This window comes from Miniopterus natalensis, chromosome 6 (assembly GCF_054644295.1).
Source record: "Miniopterus natalensis isolate mMinNat1 chromosome 6, mMinNat1.hap1, whole genome shotgun sequence".
NCBI lineage: Eukaryota > Metazoa > Chordata > Mammalia > Chiroptera > Miniopteridae > Miniopterus > Miniopterus natalensis.
Window position 1 is genome coordinate 34,148,998 of NC_142086.1, and position 22,315 is coordinate 34,171,312.

Consider the following 22,315-nt stretch of genomic DNA (forward strand, 5'->3'; position numbering starts at 1 on the left):
TTAAAAAATATATAAATTCACCTATATTTTTACAGTTGTTGGGGTGCCTGGAAAATGTAATTTGAAATTTTAAAAGTTTCTCAGGTAACTTTTAAAATCAATTTTGTTTGGGGACCAGTGGTATACACAAGCAGTTGATTTCATTGGACTTCCCAAAATGTTTGAGTCATTCTAGAATACCTTGGTGATACCTAAGGAGTGTTCTACAAGCATTAGATGTCACTTTAACTAGGTTTCAGTGGCCTAAAAGAGGCAATAATGCATCCTAGAGTTATCTTTTTTCTTTCTCTTCACTGATAAAATCAAGTCATTTATATCATGCTATAAGTAAAAGTACTATTTTTCATTCCTATCAGTGAGGTTAGGAAGTAATTTTATGGCTACTAAATAGTAGGCCAGCTGAAAGGGTAGTAACATGCATTTTTACCCTTTAGACATAGGTATAAAAATGGCTTAATTGCCATTGTACATGTAGTACTTTTATACTTTTTGCAGTGGTTCCTAGTGACTGAAATGCATGTTATCACTACAGTTTCTTTAAGATCCTGTTACAAACAAAGCATTTTAAAATCTACTTTATGTTGCTATTTGCAGCCTTCTATTTAAGTGTACATTAAACCTAAGTGCTAAAGTTGATTAAACCAGCCTGTCAAGAATGTTGAGCAGTTGAGCGTCGACCTAGGATCCAGTCGATTGGGGTTCGATTCCTGGTCAGGGCACATGCCCCGGTTGTGGGCTTGATCAATGACTCTCTCATCATTGATGTTTCTATCTCTCTCTCTCCCTCTCCTTTCCTCTCTCTGAAATCAATAAAGATATATTTAAAAAAAAAAAAGAATGTTGTGATAAAATAATATAGTAGATGTGGAAGTGCTTGTCAGTATTTTTCAAAGCAATTGATATTAATAGTTACAGTTTAAAAAAAGAACTTCATGCTCTTGTAGTTCTTGAAAACACTGGGATGAGCAGAATAGGTACTTTGATTGAGTGCTATTTCAAATATGCTAAAAATCATGGTGATCTTTGAGAAGTACACAGTCTGAGCACTGTCTAAACTTTTGACTATGAACCCTTCTGATGCTGAGCATGTCATGAGACCAGTGAAATATTAATTTGGAACACAGTGGCTTAAATGAAAAACTACAACTGTAAAAAATCGCATTGCTTATGTCACTACTGTAGCCCAAATATGGTAGAAAAGGAAGAGCAGCTGAAGAAAGAGCAAGCAAATCTACACCCAATCAGTAGATTTATGAAAGATGATGCAAGTGATATTCAAGAAGATTCTGCAGCTGAAGAAAAGTTCTATAGCCTGGATGAATTGCATATTCTGGACATGATAGAGCAGGTAAGCCTGGAGAGAGGATAGCCCTGCCTTCCTCCTTCCAGAAATAATTGTTAACCTTTGTTTGCCCCATGACTGTTTGAACAGCATGTTAGTCTAGTGGTTTATTCAGTGTTTATGAGGAGAAAGAAAAAACAGGAAGGGAAGGACAGAGAAATGAGAGAGGAAAACAGAACTTTAGGAGCTAGAAACTTCATTTTACCCCTCAAGCCATTTTCTGCCTTTAATTATTGGGCAGAGTTTATTACAACTGTATTCCTTGCAAAGGGTTTTCAGCTACTTCGGAAAAGGGGGCAAAACTGGCATAATCCCATTGGATTAAATTTCATGAGAAAAATAGTTTTGTAAAACAAAGCTACTTTTATTGTTTTTTAATTAAACCTGGTTGTTAACTGTGAAATGTTTACAAACAATATCAGTGTACAACAGTCTTTTCTTTGGTTCCCTTCTTGGTAGTAGTCATTGCTGGAAATGAGATACCTATATGTGAAGGTGCATATGAACGTGATAAGTACTCTACAGAGTACTTACTGTCGCAGCACTATTGTCACAGCTCTGTTGTCTGTGTCCATGCATAACCCATGGACACAAACAATAGTGTGGTGAAGGCCTGGGGGTAGGGGTGCAGGGTAGAGGGGATCAGTGGAGGAAAAGGGGGGACATTTGTAATACTTTCAACAATAAAGATAAATTAAAAAACAAAAAATATTTAGTACCTGCTTTGTCTCAAGAGCTACGCTATGACATGCACCCTGTGATCATAGTGTTTATAAATATAGTGGAGAAGTTGAACATTAAACTAAGGTATGTCATGTAATAATTTAATAAGTGCTTGAGCAATTAAGGCTCCTCCACTCCCAGTCTGTGTGACCTTGGGCAATTTTATCATCTCTAAAATGGAAGTATTCATTGCCTACCTCATGTGGTGTTTGTTTTTTTTTACAGCAAAAGCATTACCCAAAAAATGCCTAAAAAATGGTAAACATGCAGATAATTTTATCCAACAGTAGCATCAATAGACAGGTAACTGTGGTATTATTTAGTGAATGCTGTAATTAAGGAGAGGCTGTGTTTGTTTATCTGAACTAATCAGAAGGGATGTCTGCATTGATACCTATAAAGCGTGAATAGGTGATAGATGGCAACTTTAAATTTCCTTTAAGTAACTGAAATATTAGTGCTTTTTTAAAAGAGGAAAATAAAGCATGCATATTTCATTTGCTCAATAGGGCTCAACCAGCAAGGTATCTGCAGAATATGGAGAAACTGAGAAGGAAAAGCTTGCTCGACAACAGCAGCTTTATAAATTGCACTATCAGTGTGAAGTAAGTACTTTCGCCATTGTATCTAAGGCAAGGCAGAGGTAGTTCAAATGTTCAACTTAATGCTATCTTTTTTTAAAGAACACAATTTTTTTCTTTCAATTTTTAGTGACTTAAGCAGAATTAACTGAAATAATATTTTTCTTTGAGTAGGATTTCAAAAGACAGTTGAAAACAGTGACATTTCGGTGGCAAGAAAACCAAATGCAAATTAAAAAGAGAGACAAAATCATCGCATCTCTTAATCAACAAGTGGCTTTTGGAATCAATAAGGTTTCCAAGTAAGTACAAATCCGTTAACAGAAAATTCTGGGTTTGCTCCACAGTGAACAGTCTTTAAAAGATAATCCCTATGTAGCCACTGGGTGGCATTGTGACTGCACATTAGGAACTGCCAACCACAGGATTGCACTTAAAAACCAACTCTATTTTTGCCTTGCCAGATGAATGGAGAAATAAGCAACTGATCACTCTGTATATCAAGCTTTTCATGTATTAGATGAATAAGTGTGAAGATAATAGAATTTCATGAGAAAGATAATTAACTTTAAGATCATGATTCTAGTTTGTAAAAATGTGACCAATGATTGGCTGTTTCTTTATAGCATATGATAAATATATTCCTCAAAGACACCATGGAATCACTTGCATTCTTTTTTGTGTTGGTCCCTCAGAGAATTTGTGTTCCAAGCCCAAGAGATGGAAAATAAATCAGATTCCTGGAAACTTTTCTCACCCCTACCAATTTCATTTATCTTACAACCTTAAAGATTAAATGCCTAAGACTAAAAATTCTGACTTGATAGGGAAAAACAAGTGTCTTGTTTTACTTCTTCTAGTAATCACTGCCTCCAATAAGAGTCAGTTGAAAGAATAATATAATTTGTAACAAATTATTTTAATGAACAGTAGTACCACAAGATACCAGTCATTGTGAAGTCTAACTTGAAATCCTTTGCAGTTCCTAGACTGCTAATAAGAAGAATAGGCAAGTTCTAGGAAATATCTTAAAGTGAGGAGTCCAAAATACTAATTGTAAAATTGGATAAATATTTGTCAGAAATGTAGGTCTTAAATTTCCCCCCACATATCATATCCAACCTGAAGAGGTTTTTAAGAAGAACTGAATGACATAGTTCTGGCAACATAATACCAGTTGAAAATACTTTTAGGCTTGTCCATGCTGGACTTAAGAGAGATCCTTCAAGTTCAGAAGGAGGTGAGTACCAAAGATAGCTTGGGCAAACTAAGTGCTGCAGCCACTTAAGAAGGATTCAAAACTTTGTCTTTTAGCCTGGAAGATAATGACCAATCCAGAAATGTGTTACATAATACCAGAGATCAGAAAAGTAATGCCATCCATGCAGAGGAGCTTCCTTTCTTTTACTATTTGAGGATATCCCTTCTCAACTCTGATAGCTGACCCAGGCACCCTTATACGCTCAACACTACAAACAGATCCCGTTAGGGGATGCGTATGTCTTCACTTAATAAGCGTTCAGTGTTGAATATTCACCAAATATTTATTAAGTACTAACTGTGAGAATAATTATGTAAGGCACATGTAGAGGATACCAAGACGTGTTAGACATTGACTGTGAGCTATTAGAGAGTATAGATTACCATGAGGGGATTAAAATTACATATAAAGATGGGCTTCCATTTCCACCAAGATATAGTAGCTCCATTACTTGCAAGTCCTTCATCTTACAACTAAAACACCCTCAACCTAAAACAACAAACAAACACAGGAAGACTCTGAGAGGTGGAAGAAGAAAGCAGACTGTCTAGCAACCTTTGGACTTAAGGAATGATGCATCGGTGATTTTCCTTATTGCCTCCCATATATCCTAGACAGGGCGCTGCAGAAGCTCCCAACCTACAACTGCCAATAGGCACAAGGTGAAAAAAGCTCCAAGAAAAACCTGTTCCCTTTAGCCAAAGAATCAGGAAAAGGAAAATATAATAAGTAGAAACCTTCTTAGCATTACCCACCTACTCCAGCCAAACACTAGCAGCCCCATACCACTCCTTGGAAGCACGCAGTGTGTTCTGACAAAAGCAGGTGGCAGGAATCAGATTGCTCTGCTGGGATAGTAGTACTGATCAGGCAGTTGGCCTTCCACTCTCCACCAAGAGGAAGCAGATAGTGCTTCAGTTCCTTTGCCAAGATAGCATCAATGTGGTCCAGCTGCGAGCTAAACCTCTACCTCTACTCTGCATCAGTGGACTTAACGAACTGATTTGAGGTGGGACTAGTCAGTGCTAGGTTTTTATCCCTGCTCTCCCTATGGGGAGCTGAGTCTCCACCACTGGGGCTAGTTGGCACTCCCCTTTTTTCCCTCTCCTCAGTTGGTACCAGAGCTCCTACTCCACCCTACAGCAACAAAGCAGTGTGAATAAGCCGTTCTACTCTTCACTTGAAGTAGGAAAAGATCAATAGCAGTAGGCTATATATGCATATTATAATACCTAGGGCAACAACAAAGAAAACTACACAAATAGAGATACTCAAAAACACTTTAAGTCAAGATGGAGTCCTAAAAAAATGTTCAAATAACCCACAAGAAGGTAAGGAAAGAAAATCAGAGGGAACAGAAAACCAATAATGAAATGACTGACCTAATCAGTAACATATCAATAATTAGCTTAAATATAAATGGTCTGAATACACCAATTAAAAGACAGAGACTGGCAGAGTGGATTTTAAAAATAAAACAAACAACCATTGACACAGTGTGGTAAAGGCCTGGGAGGGGGATGTTGAGTGTGGGGTAGATGGGCTCAAAGGAAAAAAGGGGGTGCATCTGTAATACTTGCAACAATAAAGATAAATTTTTAAAAAATTTAAAAAAATAAATTTAAAAAGTGTGATCCAATAATACGCTATTTACAAGAAACTCACCTCAGTTTCAGTAACATAGGTAGGTTGAAAGTAAAAGGATGGTAAAAGATACTCTGTGCAAACATTAATAACAAAAAGGAGGAGTGGCTGTATAAAGCTGTATTAATGTGATAAAATGGGCTTCAGAGCAAAGTAAACTACTGGAGACAGAGAAGGACATTACTGATGATAAAAGGATCTATCAGGAAGGCACCAAAATGAAGTCATATGTACCAGCAACAGAGCCTCAAAATACATGAAGCAAAACCTGACAGAACTGAAAGAAAGAAAAATGTACAATTTTAGTTGACTTGAACAACCTATTCTCAGCAATTTATAGAACTACTATACAGAAAACAAAGATAAAGAAGGCCTTTACAATACCACCCACTAACAGGATCTGATCGATACTTATAGAACAATTCACCAGATAACAGCAGAATGCTTATGCTTTCAAGTGTCCACAAGAAATACACCAAAATAGATTATATCCTGGGCCATAAAACAAACCAACAAATTTAAAAGAATTGAAATTATGCTGAACATAGATCACATGGAATCAAACTAGAAAACAATAATGCTAAGATAATAGGAAAATCTCCAAACACTTGGAAACTACACAACACATATCCAATTATTCCAAGGGAAATAAAAATACATTGAACTGAATTAACGTGAAAATACAATATATATCAAAATTTGTGGGACACAGCAGTCTGAGAAAAACTAACGTGCGCATCAGAAAAGAGGGAAGTCTCAAAGGAATAATATAAGCTCCTACCTCAAGAACACAGAAAAAGAAAAGCAAAATAACCCAAAACAAGCAGTGGGAAATAATAAAGATTAGAAATAATGAAATCAGAAACAAAACAATAGAGAAAAATTCATGAAATAAAACTGGTATTTTGAAAAGATCAATAAAATTAACAAACCTCTAGCAAAACTGACAATAAAAGAGAAAACACAATACCACCATGAAGAATGAAACAGTGATATCTCTACATATACTGCAGGCATCAGAAAACTCTGCTGAGTGAAAAAACCCAATCCTCAAAGCTTATATACTATATGATTCCATTTCTATAACATTCTTGAAATGAAAAAATTTCCCCAAAAAATGATAAAAATGGAAAGCAGATTAGTGGTTTCAGGTTATAAGGAGGAGATGGGAGTGGAAAGGAAATGGGTGTGGCTATAAAAGGGCAAAATGAGGGATCCTTGTGATTAAACTGTACAGTATCTTGAACTGTATCACTGTCAACATTGTCATTTTGCAGGATGATACCATTAGAGGATGGTGGGTAAACAGTACATGGGACCTGTCTATCATTTTTTACACCTGAATATGAATCTATGAGTATCCCAAGAAGGTTAACTTTTTAAAAAGTACATAACTGTCAAATGGAGCTATTCTTCATAAGGATTTTGTTGTGATAAGAAAAACTTCACTGAAGATATAGTATTGAACCTATGCTAGGTAAGATGAGATGGGAGAAAAGACAAAGGGCATCTAGGCAGAAAAAAAGCATGAGCACTATGTGTTCTCATAGAAGCTTTCAAGCCTATTTTTGTTTAACTAACTTGATCATGTCCCAAGAATATGTGATAAAAATATAAATAATCTTTATTTGTAGAATGTTGATTTTTTTCATCTTAGGATGTGTGGTGTTCAGGAAGCAAAAACTAAACTTTTTCCTTTGGCCTAATTCAATGCCAATCTTACAGTAAACGTTTGGTAAATATTTGTTGATGATAGTTGCAATTTTAACAAAGAAGATTTACCTAAAAGTGACATTTTGTACAAATTACAATAAACACTTAATGTTAAGAAACTGCTGTCAGTGAAGTCCGTACAATAAAATTAACAGCCAGCCAGAATAAGCTTGAGAACTTTAGATCTTCTAGAAAAGAAAATCTAATTCTACTCTATCATGGTATTCATGAGAAAGATAGAACTGAGAAGTTCTGACTGCCTGAACATATAGAGCTGGTTCATGTCCAGGCTGGATGATAAGAACGGTGCATACCTTATCCTCTCTTATTTACAAATCCAGGTCTTCTGTATTCCCTATCAGCACTGTCAACTCTTAATACCCACTCTAAACAAGAGCTTGGTAAATATTGAAATTATGGAAGCTTACAAAGGAAAGGAAGATGTAGGTTTTAGAAATCTTACTACTTTTCAACTCTCTTTCCATTCTCCTGTATATTACAATAACAAAGTTTGTATTGCTTATTATTTACTTGAGAACATGACCTGTTTTGTATAAAAAGATATATGTTTTCTTTTATTGCATTTTCAGTCCAATAGAACATTGTAAGTCTCTATAGCTTCTAAGAGGCTTAGAGTAAAGGTGAGTGGGTAGTCTCTGAGATCTGGTAGTGAGCAATCCAGCCAGCATTTAAAGTCACTGTTTTAAGGCATTACCATTCTAATAACTTACATTAACCAATACTCCTATGTATCTCAAGTGTCTCAGCATATTAGAAACTTAAAAAGAAATGTGCTTTTGCTATAAATCTCTTTCTACTGAAGCAAACTAACAAGGTGATTTAAAAGCTTGGTTGTGAAGAGAAATATAACGTTGCAAGGGAGGAATATAAAAAATGGTATGTGAATATATGTTAACCAAAAAGTATTACTTTGCATTTTTCTTAACAGCTTCTTGCATATTAGTTTTAAGCTAATCACTGGTTTTGTTTTCTGATTTATACAAAATTTTTATGCCACCTTCCCAAGATTAGGTCATATGAGTGATTCCCAGTTTTATAGTTTTTATTAAAATTCTTATTTGCACATAGTTTTATTACTTCTATATTTAAGGTCTGATTTCTTTCAAACCTTAAGTCTTTAACAGTTTGCATGACTTGATATATCATCTCTTTAAGGAACTTAAAGTTCTCAATCCCACCACAGGCCTAGAATATCAGAGGATACCATCTCTTGTTTTCTAGTGGGTAAACTGAAGTACAAAGAACTAAAGACATTTTTCTAAGGCATTGAGCTGGGAATACAAGATAAGATAACTCTTCTCTTTAGCTTTCTAGTTTATAACTTAGTTAAAACTAAGGGGTTAGAACTTAGTTCTTTCTTTGTGAAGTCAGTTAAATCACGCATCAGAAATAAGCAGAAGGACTAGGTATCAGCGTTTAGTTATTTTCAGGCTCAACATTTGTGTCCCAAAATGGGCATACTTAAACCTTCCTCATCTATAAGTAGAGCTGACTATATTAATGACAAATAATTTCTAACTTTTTATCACTTTCTTCTTTGCTTAGGTTACAGCGTCAGAGCCATGCTAAAGATAATGAAATCAAGAACCTTAAAGAGCAACTTTCCATGAAAAGGTACAAACAACTATTGCTTTGATTGAATGCACCCTCTCTGAAACTATGTATTCCACTCAGCATGTTCTGGCTCGGGTAGCCATGTAATTTATCATTTAAACTGGGGCACTTTGAGCCTAAAATTGAACAGTATTTGTAATTATACTGGGACAACAGGTATAAACTGGAAGTGCCCTTAGGCAAATTGGGAGGTATGTTCACTTTAGCTCTGGCCCTAGAAAACTGCTGAGACAGAATAAATCAGCCAAATTATGGTCCCACAACACACTGTTGTCAGAGACTAATGCTTATTGAGTTCTTATCTCTTTACCCTAATCCATATAACTGGGTGTGACTGCTTTATGAAACTGGCTTAAATTCATAGATTTGCCTGTAAGTAATTTTTTTATAATAGCTTTTTTGAGATCTATTCATAAAGCATAAAATTAACCCTGTCTACAATTCATTGGTTTTTAGTATATTCACAGAAGTGTACAACCATCACCACTATCTAATTTCAGAACATTTTTATCACCCTAAAAAGAAACCCTGGATTCATTAGAAGTCATTCTTCATTCTCTCTTTCCCCAGTTTCTGGCAACCATTAATCTATTTTTTATCTCTGGATTTGCCTATTCTGGACATTTATTATAAATGGAATCATTTAATGTATGGTCTCTTGTGATTAACTTCTTTCACTTAACATAATTTTTTCAAGGTTCATCTGTGGTATAGCATGTATCTATACTCATTACTTTCTGTGGGTAAATAATATCCCATTGTATTGATATACCACATTTTGTTTTATCTTTTCATCAGTTTATGGACATTTGATTTGTTTTCATTTTTGGCTGTAATGAATAATGCTGTTAAACATTTGTATACAAGTGTTTATGTGGACATGTTTTTAATTCTCTTAGGTATATACGTAAGAATGCAATTGCTAAGACATGCAGTAAACTCCATTTAACTTTTTGAGGAACTACCAAACTGTTTCCCAGATCAGTTCACCATTTTACAACTTCACTGACAATGGATGAGAGTTCTGATTTCTCTACATCCTGACCTACATTTATTGTATTATCTGTCTTTATATTACCCATTCTAATGGATGTAAAATGGTACCATTGTGGTTTTCATTTGCATTTTCTAATGGTTAATTATATAGAGCATCTTTTCATGTCCTTATTGGCCATTTGTTTATCTAATTAGAGAAATATCTGTTTATATCCTTTGACCATTTTTAATATTGGTTTGTGTTTTTACTGTTGAGTTTTAATTGTTCTTTGTATGTTCTGGATGCAAGTCCCTTATCAAATATTTGCAAATATTTTCTCCATTCTGTGGGTTGTCTTTTCACTTTCTTGATGATGTCCTTTGAAGTACAAAAGTTTTTAATTTGATGAAGTCCAATTTATTTTTTTCTCTTGTTGTAGGCAAATTTTCTACAATATTCACTGGTATAATAAGTCTCTTGGTTAAGATGTCTCCTTGAATATTTTATTATTTTTCCCCCCTCAAACACTCACCTCAGTGGTATTAACAATATATTGTTTTATCAAGCTTCTCGTCAATGTTTGTCAGGTACTCAAGTATCCAGATATTTCTAATAATAAAACATTGAAGATAGCTTTTGTGAAAGTTCCCTATTACCATGTTTTATTTCCAATTAATTGCTTTCATTTAAGACATTGATTTGCATGCCCTAGAGTTCTGGGGCTTAAGCTGAAATGAGATAAGGAAAAGAAAAACCTCACAGGTAGCCATTTTCCATAATGCCCTTGATAAATAATGTCCTATTGTCATTGTCCTCCCTGTTAAGCTATAGGATTTGTTTTCATTGTGAGGTGTTGATTGTAAGCACTGAGAAAACAATAAAATATTTTCATGCACGGACCTAGCTTTATGACAAGGATAATAAAAACCTCTGTAGTTGCTATTGTTGGCATAAAAAAGGCTTGTAGAAACTTTATGTAAAATTTATTAACAATGAGAATACCTGACACTTATTTAGTACTTACTGTGTGCCAAACACAAAGTGCTTTGTGTATATTACCTGAATTCATTTTCACTATAGCTCTTTGAGGTAAGTAATACAATTTTCTCCATTTTTACATATGAAGAAACTGAAGTACAGAGAAATTTAGTAATTTGCCCAGGGTTTCACATTTAATAAATTGTGGAACTCAGATTCATCCTCAGACAGCATGGTTTGAGAACCAAGTTTTAAATTATTACCTCTATATTGACAACTTTAAAACTTCTGTGCTCTTGATAGTAAAGGATAACAGTAAGGCTTAAGTAATGTCTTCTCTTGTTTACTTTTCAGGAAATCGTTAGCTAATCATTGAATAGCTTATCTTTCTTCCTCCTGAATAAGGTAGAAAAGTATGTTCTTGCTGCAATGTTACTGACTCTTTGATGGTCATGTATTTCAGATCTCAGTGGGAAATGGAGAAGCATAATATGGAAAGCACAATGAAAACATACTTAAGCAAACTGAACGCAGAAACTAGCAGAGCTTTAACAGCTGAGGTAAAAAAAGAGAGAGACAGAGATGGGGTCAGGGAGACAAGTTTTACTTGTGTACTAATTTCCTAAAGAATTTTAAAAAACAGACACAAAAACTGTTTTGTGAATAAAGAGAAATAAGACATTTTAGGACCAGCCCTAAAAACTCAGCTCTAACCTTTGTGCTTTTTTGACTCATTGGCATTTTGTACATGATTACTTCAGTGTTGATCATATGTTGTTTTTCTTCAGATGACTCCAAGAAATTGGTCTGCTTCAATATGTATAGCAAATGCAGACATCTTGGGGAAACTCTCATGAAGCCAGGTCGCCAAGCCAAACTTCAAAGAATAACATTTCACTGCTGCCATATCTCCCTTTGCTACTTCTTACGTAGACCTTCTAAAAGCACATATACATCATACACTCCAGTGTCAAAAACCAGCTTACCTTCTGGACCCAGAAAGTTCCCCAGTTTCCACTACGTTAGCTTAGAACCCCACAGCTAGGGTCTCAAAAGAAATATATGTGTATGTAATTTTTGTTTATAGATAACTAGATAAGATTCAAGTTTTGGAGAGTTCACTAACATTAAAATCATTACAGATCTTCCCTCCTCTTTCCCAGTAAGCTCTGTTCTTTAGCACAGTGCTCAGAAATCCAGAGGTCAACAGTCGAGGAGTGATATCTGAACCAAAAAACTTTGGAGAATAACGTGTTAGAGTTCCAGTTTTAACAACAACAAAAAGCTCAGATTACCTTAAGAGCTCAAATTTGTACTCTTTGTTTTTCACTGCTTTTAGTCAGGAAGTTTCTACTTCCATTATTAATTTTAGAAACAGTGCTGTCTAAGAGAATAATAAATTTTTTTCAATAATGGTGCAAAAGGGTTTCCTACTGTGCGATTGACATTGGACTAGATGACCTACAAGGCCCATTGGACTATAGGGTCCTATATGGTCTGATTTTCTTACCCCTTCATCAGTTAGAAAACAAACAAATAGCAGGAATTTCTTTCAGTGTTCTCTACTCAGTACTACTTAATACCCAGACTGCATCTAGTATCAATTAAATTAGAATCTCTGGGACCAAGCATCACTTTTGAAAGTTGGTTTAAAAACTTTTGAGATGATTCCAGTGTATGTGCAAGTTTGAAAACTGATCTTCTAGAATGTTCACAAACCCAGTAACCACTGAATAAAAGATTAGAATTTCAGAATTCATCAAAGAGATTTCATAATGTATCATGGATGGTCAAGAAGCTCAGTTACTGTTGGAAGAGACTGAAAAATGGCTTAAAATTTACTTGAAATGGTTGAGAAAAGAATGTGTTCATTTACAAAGACACCTTCAACTTCTTTTTCTTTCCTTCAAAAACCTGCAGGTATATTTCTTGCAGTGCCGTAGAGATTTTGGTTTGCTTCATCTAGAGCAGACTGAAAAGGAATGCCTCAGTCAGCTTGCCAGGGTGACTCAGATGGCGGCAAGGTAACCTTTCCCTCTTCCTTAATGTACCTTGATCTCAGAGATACTCGAAGGTGGCTCCGAGGTTGAACATAATCCGTGATATGTTTTACATATATGACATCAGAGTCTTTGGAGTAAAGAAGCCCTTGTGTGTTTAAACTTCAAAAGTCACCTAGTCGCTTTGATGCTTTTACTTTGTTGCTTCTGCTGAAGCACCAAGAAGTCTACTGAATGCATTAATAGCTGCTGGCAGTTTTCTCTTCCTCCACATTGAAACAGATCAAAAATCTCAAATAGACATGCATGAAGACCAGATATTTACAAATCAAGGTGGATTTTAAGTGGAAAACTTCTCAAATTTTTTTCTCTTCAAAGGCTTGATTTTTAAATACTTTTGAAGTATTTTGGGGGCAAATCAGTATTAACACTCCTAAAATATGTTAAAGGCAATTTCCTGCTGTGTTTTATAAATGAGCGATTTTCAAATACTGCGCAGGTTGTATGAGATTCTCCTTAAATTTTTAATTTTATGTAAGTTTTATAATTAAAACTTCAAACTCAATTAAATTAGAATCTCTGGAACCAAGGCGTCATCATCATTATTATTATTATCATCTTAATTCTCACCCGAGAATATGTTTATTGATTTTAGAGAGGAAGGGAGAGAGAGAAACATCGATTGGTTGCCTTATGAGCCCCAACCAGGGATCAAACGCACAACCTAGATATGTGCCCTGACTGGGAATCAAACCTGCAACCTTTTTGGTGTATAAGACGATGCTCCAACCAACTGAATCACCTGGCCAGGGCACATCATTATTTTTTAAAATAATTTTCACTTTAATGATTATTCTTCATTTCCAAAGGATCAGAATCTCTGAGATTTAGCAAGATTGCCAAGATATACTGATGTGCATTCAAGTCAGGGAAGCACTGTTTAAGTGATCAGTCTCTTTGCTTACTAGACGGAGAAAAAATGCTCTGTAAACTAGAATATTATCAAGCCTCTTTGTATAAGATGATTCCAATGATAGCTTGTTCTGCTTTTTTAAAGCTTTTGTACTGGGTGATACTGGGCTGGGGATGTTTTAACAGCCTTTTGGAAGACTCTGAAATCTCTCTTCTGGAGACAGCAGACCCTAAACACCTCAAAGCTATTCTTACTTAAGTCATTTGGCGGGGATGTTTGTCAGAGCTGCTGTGTTTGTGCCAGTTTATGCACTGCTTAGAAGCAGCAGTCTGATTGCAGAAGAGGTACTTCTTTGTCATTTGCTCTCCCATACAGAATATCTGTTTCTAATTTGCAAAAGAGCCTGATAAGCCAACTGTGGCCTTGTCATGTCAGGGTTAATGTGAAGATAATCTAAAACCTGCTTCCCACATGAGTATTCTCAGCATCAGATGACTAGGGCAGTTTCTTTGTTTGGCTTTCACTGCCCACTTCAGTGGAGGGATTTCTGTGCAAAAGTTTTATAATATATCCTAAAAATATATTGCCATGCTAGAAAAATAAAAATAAAAACCTCGCTGTGCTGAAGCAGAAGTTATGTTTTCTCTTGAAAAACAAACAAAAACAAAACAAAAAAACCACCTCATTGTTTCTAGTTCTTGTTTTTATTTTTAATAATAAGCCCTTCCATATAATTTTGTGCCCATTTGAGGTAATGGTTGGTGATGGAGGTAATTTTGTTGTTTTATATTATCGACATATATGCTAGAAAACATAATGGAAAATTTTGGAAACCTAATTCTTATATAAAAAGAAAGAACCTCCTCTTGTGTCTCCTTGTCTATTCCAGCAACCTAGAATCGCTTCAGTTAAAGGCTGCAGTAGACAGTTGGAATGCCATTGTGACAGATGTCAGAAACAAGATTGCATTCCTCAGGGTAAGTTGTGAAGTATGTTTCGAGTAAATTGACTGAATGTTGTAGGTGGCATGTACTTAAAGAAAACATTTAACATTAAAAACAATTGCTAGATGAATTTAAGGAAGAGCATGTTTTTCATTTCAGTTACTAAAGTTTATGCCTTTTTGAGGTTTGAGATCGATTACTCCTCCATAGTTGGTTGTAGGTAGCAACCAACTTAGTACAGTAAATGCTTAACTTAAACATTGTGCCTCACACCTAATTTTTTTTAGAATTCCAAAGCTAACTCGGCTCCAATTAGAAATAAATGTCTAACTTGGTTTTAGTAATTGTGTGTGTACAGAATTAAAAGGAAGATCAAGCAAACCCATATTAATCTTCAGTCTTAACTTTTTATGTAATTATTCCATAAAGTAGAATAATAGTCTTAATTATTGGTTTAATACTATTAGGACTATGATAAAGGAAATATAAAGAAGTAACCACTGAATTTTTATTCATTTGAGTTTGGGATATTTTTGTATTTATATATATATATATATATATTTTTTTAATATATCTTTATTGATTTCAGAAAGAGGAAAGGAGAGGGAGAGAGAGAGATAGAAACATCAATGACGAGAGAGTCATTGATCAAGCCCTCAACCTGGGCATGTGCCCTGACTGGGAATCGAACCCTGATCGCCTGGATCCCAGGTCGATGCTCCACCACTGAGCCACGCCCGGCCAGGCTGTATTTATATCTTAAAGCTTATATATAATGTTGATTGTCTTGTGATTTCACAACACAATGACATTCAGTTGTGAAAAGCTGCCTCAAAGCATTAACTACTTCTAGCTTTTTTGTTCGTGGTTTTGACTGTTTCTCTCCTTTACTCTTTCTTACTCAGTCTTTACTGATGCTTAGCATTTCTGTTGGGCTTATTCAAAGTTCTGGCCACAAAAGAGCTGCTCCTTGCCCTCGCTGCTTTGGCTTAGTGATTAGAGCATCAGCCTGTGGACAGAAGGGTCTGAGGTTCAATTCTGGCCAACGGCATGTACCTCGGTTGTAGGCTCTATCCCCAGCCCCAGTCAAGGTGTGAGCAGGATGCAACCATTAGATGTGTCTCTCTCACATCGATGTTTCTCTCTCTCTCCCTCCCTCCCTTCCTCCCCCTTCCACTCTCTCTGAAAAGCAGTGGAAAAAATATCCTCGATGAGGAGTAAAAAAAAAAAGAGCTGCCCCTTGTCCTGTATCCTTGTTTTCGTTCAAGCACATGCTCTCTGTGTGGAAGTTTCTAAATGTTTTGCTTCTTAAGACTTTCTTTTCCAGCTCTGTGGGTTGTTTACAAAATAATAGGTAAAGCAAAATGGAGACAATGCCCAAAAAAGGGGGGTTAAAAGCATATTGTTAAGCTTCAGGGATTAGAAGTCTTTTGGCAAAATCTAAGAGAACAAAACAAAAGTAGAACTGAAGAAAGCTAGAGGTGTAACTTTTGAGATAGATAAAATATGTTTAATAAATATTCCCTAAAATTTCCCCCTAGGTTTCAAAATGAACATTTTATGCAAGAAATCCATCTCTTTGTTGCAGATACTTTCCCCCCATGTTTATCAGCCAGTATATTATTTATAGCTTCTCAAATCTTTAGCTTCTATTCATTTTATGTCAGTGGCTCCTAGTTTGGGGCTGAAAATTATGGAAACACTGAAGAATTATCACAAGGATCTGTGAGTTATGTGTCTCTGTATCTTGTCAATCAACAACTTCTAAAAACACAACTATTTACATTCAGGGATAACACTCTATAAAATTGTTTTTATGTTAGAAATTGTTTTTATATTATTTCTGACAATAGAGAATCACTCTTCTATGCTGTATTATTCAAAACTCCAGTAAGTATTTTATATGCTATTTTTTTGAAGTTGATTTTGCTTTAAAATAGTTTCTCTTTTTCTACTAGACACAATACAATGAACAAATTAACAAGGTGAAGCAAGGATTTGCCTTGAGTACCTTGCCTCCAATCCAGCTTCCTCCACCACCACCCAGTCCTGAGATACTGGTAAGAAATATGACATTTTGAAAAATTCCCATCTTCGTCTTGGTAAAATGGTAAGGGCTATAAAACACTGAATATGCAGTATGTTTAATATATGTTCAGAATGGAATAGGCACAAAATGTGCATATCATTTATAATTATGTCTATTTCTGCTATATCATCTTCAGTTGATATAACTAGTTGGCTGCCTCAACTGGAGACACTGACATAGGTTGTAACACTGGATTTTAGTGATGCATTTGTAAAGATGATATGTAAAGAGGTAGTATATTTTCATTCATCCTGTCACTCTCATCTGCATCATGGGAGAAAACGGGTGAATGCTCAGCATTTCCATTGCCCTCATGTTACCACCCCTAGGTGACTGAGTCACTTCAGCATACTACCCTAGCAGGCTGGACTTTACCCCTCCACTTCTACTTTGGACTTTCTTTTTCTTAAATTTTATCTTCTATTCTACCTTTAACAGCAAGGATACCTTACATTTATGCCCCTTCCCTGCTTGTTGATAGGGATCAATGAGTCTTAATCAGACATACTAATACCTACGCTATACTGTTTATGTTATCCTTTGGGATACATAGTACCTTAACCCAATAAACACATACAGCTTTCCAAAACACCTTTTAGGGCGAAACCATTAGATGATAATAAAAATTATCATAAAAGACCTGGGGGTAGGAAAAGAAAAAAGGTATGAGATATTTAGGGGCAGATCACATTTGACATCAGCACTTCTGCTTGTTAGGAGAGTTTTGAAATGTTATTTCTACAAATAATTAGTAAATTAAAGAATTTAAAAATTATGTAAATTGTATGGATTTTCACTGTGTTTCAAAAGCAGAATCCAAAGCTTAAAGTATTATATGACATACACTCTGGACTTTAGTTTAGAATCATAGTATTGCCTCTTATATTTTGGTCACTCTGCTTTTTATAGGAGTACTGTATTATGGACATTATTATTTTCGGCTTGGAGCACCATCATACCCCATTAAAGAATGTGTTACATAGATGACAGAGTAACCCCAAAGATTCCCTGTAATTCTACAGGAAGTAACACACACTCTTGGTAGGATTTCTAGAAACCCTGTGCCTTCTGCCCATGTTAAAACTACGACTTATAGGTTGTAAACTCTCCCATGACTAAATATAAAATGGCTCCAGAGACTCAAAAGCTAGTTATAGAGTTGTTTTTCGGAGTTTCCTGGAATCAGACCAGCATAAGCTGTCTGATACCAGTGTTATTGTGTAACTGACAAACACAGGCAAACCTTGACCTCTATCTACATCCGTATTCCTTCAGAGACTGTTTTAGTTCTGTTGTAGCTACCCAGGTTTGGTCAAAGGCAAAAACCCACTGGCAGTTAGGCCCTATGGAATTCAAAGCATCCTTCTACTAACATCTGAGAGGTATAAGTGTGTCTTTTGTGCTTCCTAACAGAGTCTCTGCTGTGTGTGATCAAAGCTGACAGTGTGTTAAAGTGCAGGCGTTGGTGACCATTGAGCATTAGTGGAGTGGGTTGAATGCACAAATGTTAGAAATGTGAATATACTATTTCCTATAAATTAAACTGGTATTATACAATGGAAATACACTAGAGATCTGGGTTCAGGTCCTAACTATGAAGAACTTCGCTGGTCTTCAGAAAATGAGCTATTCTCAACTTTGGTTTTCTCATTTATATATCAGGAAATTGTACTAGATGATTTGATCACTAAAGTCCATCAATCTCTAGATTCTAGTACCATGAGACATGGTCACCAGGTTTTAACTATATAGTAGTCTTACCTGAGAAGTCTGGAATAATGGGTACTGTTCCCAATTTAACCCAGTGTTTTTGTGTGTTTCATTATATTTTTATTTTTGTACCCTGGCTTTAATTCTCAAAGTAGTATTAAGTAATAGCCCTCAAAGAGAGCAGGGCTGTTGACTTAGTACCCACCATTCATAAATTCTTTAAAAACTTTATATTATGAAAATATAAAATATGTATGAAAATAGAATAGTATAATGAACCTCTGTGAACCCAAGAATCAACTTCAACATTATCAACATTTTGTCAGTCTTGTTTAACGTCATCTCTTTTTTTCCTCCCCACTGGAATATCTTAAAGTAAACCTTACATATCTACAATATCATCCAAATATACTCTCCTATGTATTCCTAAAAGATTATTGGATATAATCATATCACCATTTTTCTATCTAAGAATTGTAAATTATTTTTAATAATACTCAGTTAAATTTTATATTACCCCAGTTGTCTCAAAAATGTTTTTTTCTTACCTAGCTTGACAATATTTCCAATTTGGTTATAATTACCCTTACTTTAAAAGCTCTAATTCTTAAAAAGCAATCAAACCATGGTTTATACTTTGCATTTAGCTGATTATTCTTTAAATTTGTAACAGCTACCTAACCTTCTCTTCTTTATTTATGTAATTTTTTGTTAAGAAACTAGGTCACTTATCCTGTTCAATTTCCCACTTTATTGATTTAACTGATTTCATCCTTCTGATATCATTTTACATGTTCTACTTTTTCCTATAAACTGATCATTAGATCAAGAGGGTTGGTGAGAATCAGGTTCAGTACTTTGGGCAAGACAGACAGTGTTTCTCCTTTAGTGATGTTAGGAATCCAATGTCAACCTCATCTATCCATTATATAGTTCCTCATTAACCTTTTACCTATTGGTTTTAGGATCATTACTTAAGAGCTATACTGATACTCAGTTTTTAATTCAACAAATAGTTGAACTCCTACTTTATGCCTGTACCTGACCTGGCACATGGTAGATGCTGAATAAATCTGTTGTCTTCTGTGGTCCAGCATAGTTCTATATTATTCCATTTGGGAGGGTTGGGAGGGAACCTTATACTAACTCTACTCTCTCATTTTATAAATTAGTAACTTGGTATCCAAGGTTACACAGCTAGGTGGGAAAAAAGTGGGACTAGAACTCTGTTCTCTTCTAAGTTCTTTATTATATCTCACTTCCCTTTGCTATTTGAATATTTATGTATTTAACTAATTTTATGACAACATTGTTTCTATTGTGTTTTGTAACTAGATTTTAAATCAGTCTTTCCCCCAAACATTGCTCTATAAGTTTAGATCATTGCCCATACAAATAGACGTTTTTATTTTTTACTGTTTCTATTTTAGATGCAGCAGTTCTTGGGAAGACCCCTTGTGAAAGAATCTTTCTTTAGACCCGTACTCACTGTTCCTCACATGCCTGCCGTTTGTCATGGAGTCATTTCTGCACCTGGCCAACCTAGACCCCCACTGGTACAGAGCCCTTCTTGGTGGATAGATATTAACTAGTTAGTTATCACTACAGTGGACTTCCAGAATGAATGTCTGTCTTCTCTTTGTTCATTTATATGGTAAATGATGATAATGGTGATGATGGTGATAACTGAGTGATAATTGCATAAATAGTTTCATGTGAGGCACTGTGTTAAGGACCTTACATATATTATCTGTTTTATTAAACTTATTAGCTTAGTTTTTGGATACAAAGATAAATATATTTTTATAGTAGAGAATCCTTACAGTTATTCTTTGCTTCTAATGACAGGCAATAATGACAGGTTGATATTTTAATAGATAATTTATATTTAGCACGATTGTTGGGTAGGTTGAAAAAAGAAGTCAAATCATAAACTAAATTATGCTTCAAAGCTAAAGAAAAATTTATACACACATGTAATATATATAGTAGGACAGTGTTTGTCTATAAGCATATAATATAAATAGCATCACCTGGGAACATATTATACTGTAAGGTTATAAATCTTCCTACCTACAAATAGCTAGACAAGCCTTATCCAAACCTGAAGAAACACTAGTGAAATTTAAAATGAATAGAATTATTAGTCATAATCTTGGTTAAGGTAAACTTCTTTATTAAAACAAATATTTTCCCAGATTATGTTAAATATAATTAATGAAAAATTGTCTAATTTTGACTTTCCCATAAGTACATCCTAGTCAGGTATTTTTTGTACCTATATAATACTAACAGTCTCCCTTTGAAATACATAGTCTGAGGGACTCTGCTTAGTTTTGTAGAGGCTGCCTCTCTGCAAACAAATATGTTAACTAAATACCATGTCTTTTTATCACCATGATTTCACAGTGTTGCTCATGTGGTTTGCTCCTGCACCATTCTATAAGGAACTATGGTAAAATTTTATTGAAGAAACATTAAAGTACCTCAACCTTCTAATAAGGTTACTTTCTGATTGCCAGGAAGAAGCTTGATACTGAGGCAAACCCTGATTTCTGGGCAGTGTTCTCCTCTGACTTACTAGGCTCTGTATGAGTTATCCCAGTGGCTGTTAATAGTTGGTAGTTTTCATGAGTAATAACCTTATATTTGAAGATAACCTGTAGGTAAAAGATGCTATATTTATAATTATCGTAGTAATCAGATTAGCACTCCAAAAATATTCACTTACTGATATTAATTAATTAGAATCTTAATGGTTCTAATAAGGAACTACCATAAAATATGGGGAAAACTTTGTGGTTTCATGGCTCAGAGGTGTCACTACAACTTCCATACCACCTTTGTAACAGTCATGAGACTGATACACAAAACAGAAAGCAAAATAACCCTGCAATTGAATCCTGGGAAGTAATCACTATTTACAGGTTGTACAGAAAAAGGTCTGTAAGTTATAAAACATACAGAAATAAACACCTTGTATATATTTCAGTACATGTTTACAATTACTGGGACTAGTACATCCCATTTTTAAAATAAGGGTAATATAAACAATTAGAATACTGTTTTGCTAGTTAAGAAAAAACTAAAAAGGGTACGAGTATGTCAGTATTCCTCTGCTTTATTCTCCCTGTTTTCTGAGATACGGAAATATGTTGGCATGGTATGTTACTTCCTAATAGTTGAAGCTGATGGGTTATAACTCTGTGTTCCTTACAGATGACTGGCATAGCCTGGACTGTGCCGGCACCTGTGGGAGAGGCTGTGCCTCCCAGTGCAGGTCTGGGAAGTGATCCCCCCATGATGAATTGGGAGAGGATTACAGACAGACTGAAAACTGCCTTCCCACAACAGACCAGGTACCTTAGTTTATGTTTAGTGGTGAGTGCAGGTCATACTCTACAATCCATAGCCATAATTACAGCAGTGAAATATTTGAGAGAAACATCTCACACACACACACGCAGATATCTCACACACACACACACACACACACACACATCTCTCTCTCTCACACATCTCTCTCTCTCACACACACACATACACTACAGATATTTCTTTACCATGGCCTTGGTAAGGAAAAGGAAATGTATCAAGATGGGATTGTATTCAATATAAATGCTAACTAAACCTCTTCACTGAAGTTACTAGTGTTAAGTCATGAGAGAATGCATTTTTAAATTTAGTTTTGCTCATTTACTGAAAGTGCTACTAGTTGTAAACTTATCCAATTTTAATGCCACCAGCTGCAATCATTATCTTAATAACCTATTTCCAAAGTGAATTTTAAGTTGATAGTATGCCAT

At 35.2% G+C, this 22,315-nt stretch overlaps 1 protein-coding gene across 9 annotated transcripts in view; it reads left to right on the forward strand.

The window, feature by feature from the left end:
- Positions 1 to 22,315, forward strand: part of DZIP3 (DAZ interacting zinc finger protein 3) — a 73,942-nt gene that overhangs the window by 46,517 nt on the left and 5,110 nt on the right. For all 9 annotated transcript variants that reach the window (XM_016195650.2, XM_016195651.2, XM_016195649.2 and 6 more), the window contains 10 exons: positions 1,183 to 1,348; positions 2,575 to 2,670; positions 2,821 to 2,948; positions 8,831 to 8,899; positions 11,317 to 11,413; positions 12,774 to 12,877; positions 14,656 to 14,743; positions 16,669 to 16,770; positions 19,940 to 20,065; positions 21,729 to 21,868. In XM_016195650.2, coding sequence (XP_016051136.2) covers positions 1,183 to 1,348; positions 2,575 to 2,670; positions 2,821 to 2,948; positions 8,831 to 8,899; positions 11,317 to 11,413; positions 12,774 to 12,877; positions 14,656 to 14,743; positions 16,669 to 16,770; positions 19,940 to 20,065; positions 21,729 to 21,868 — 1,116 coding nt within the window. The remainder of the gene's footprint in view (positions 1 to 1,182; positions 1,349 to 2,574; positions 2,671 to 2,820; positions 2,949 to 8,830; positions 8,900 to 11,316; positions 11,414 to 12,773; positions 12,878 to 14,655; positions 14,744 to 16,668; positions 16,771 to 19,939; positions 20,066 to 21,728; positions 21,869 to 22,315) is intronic.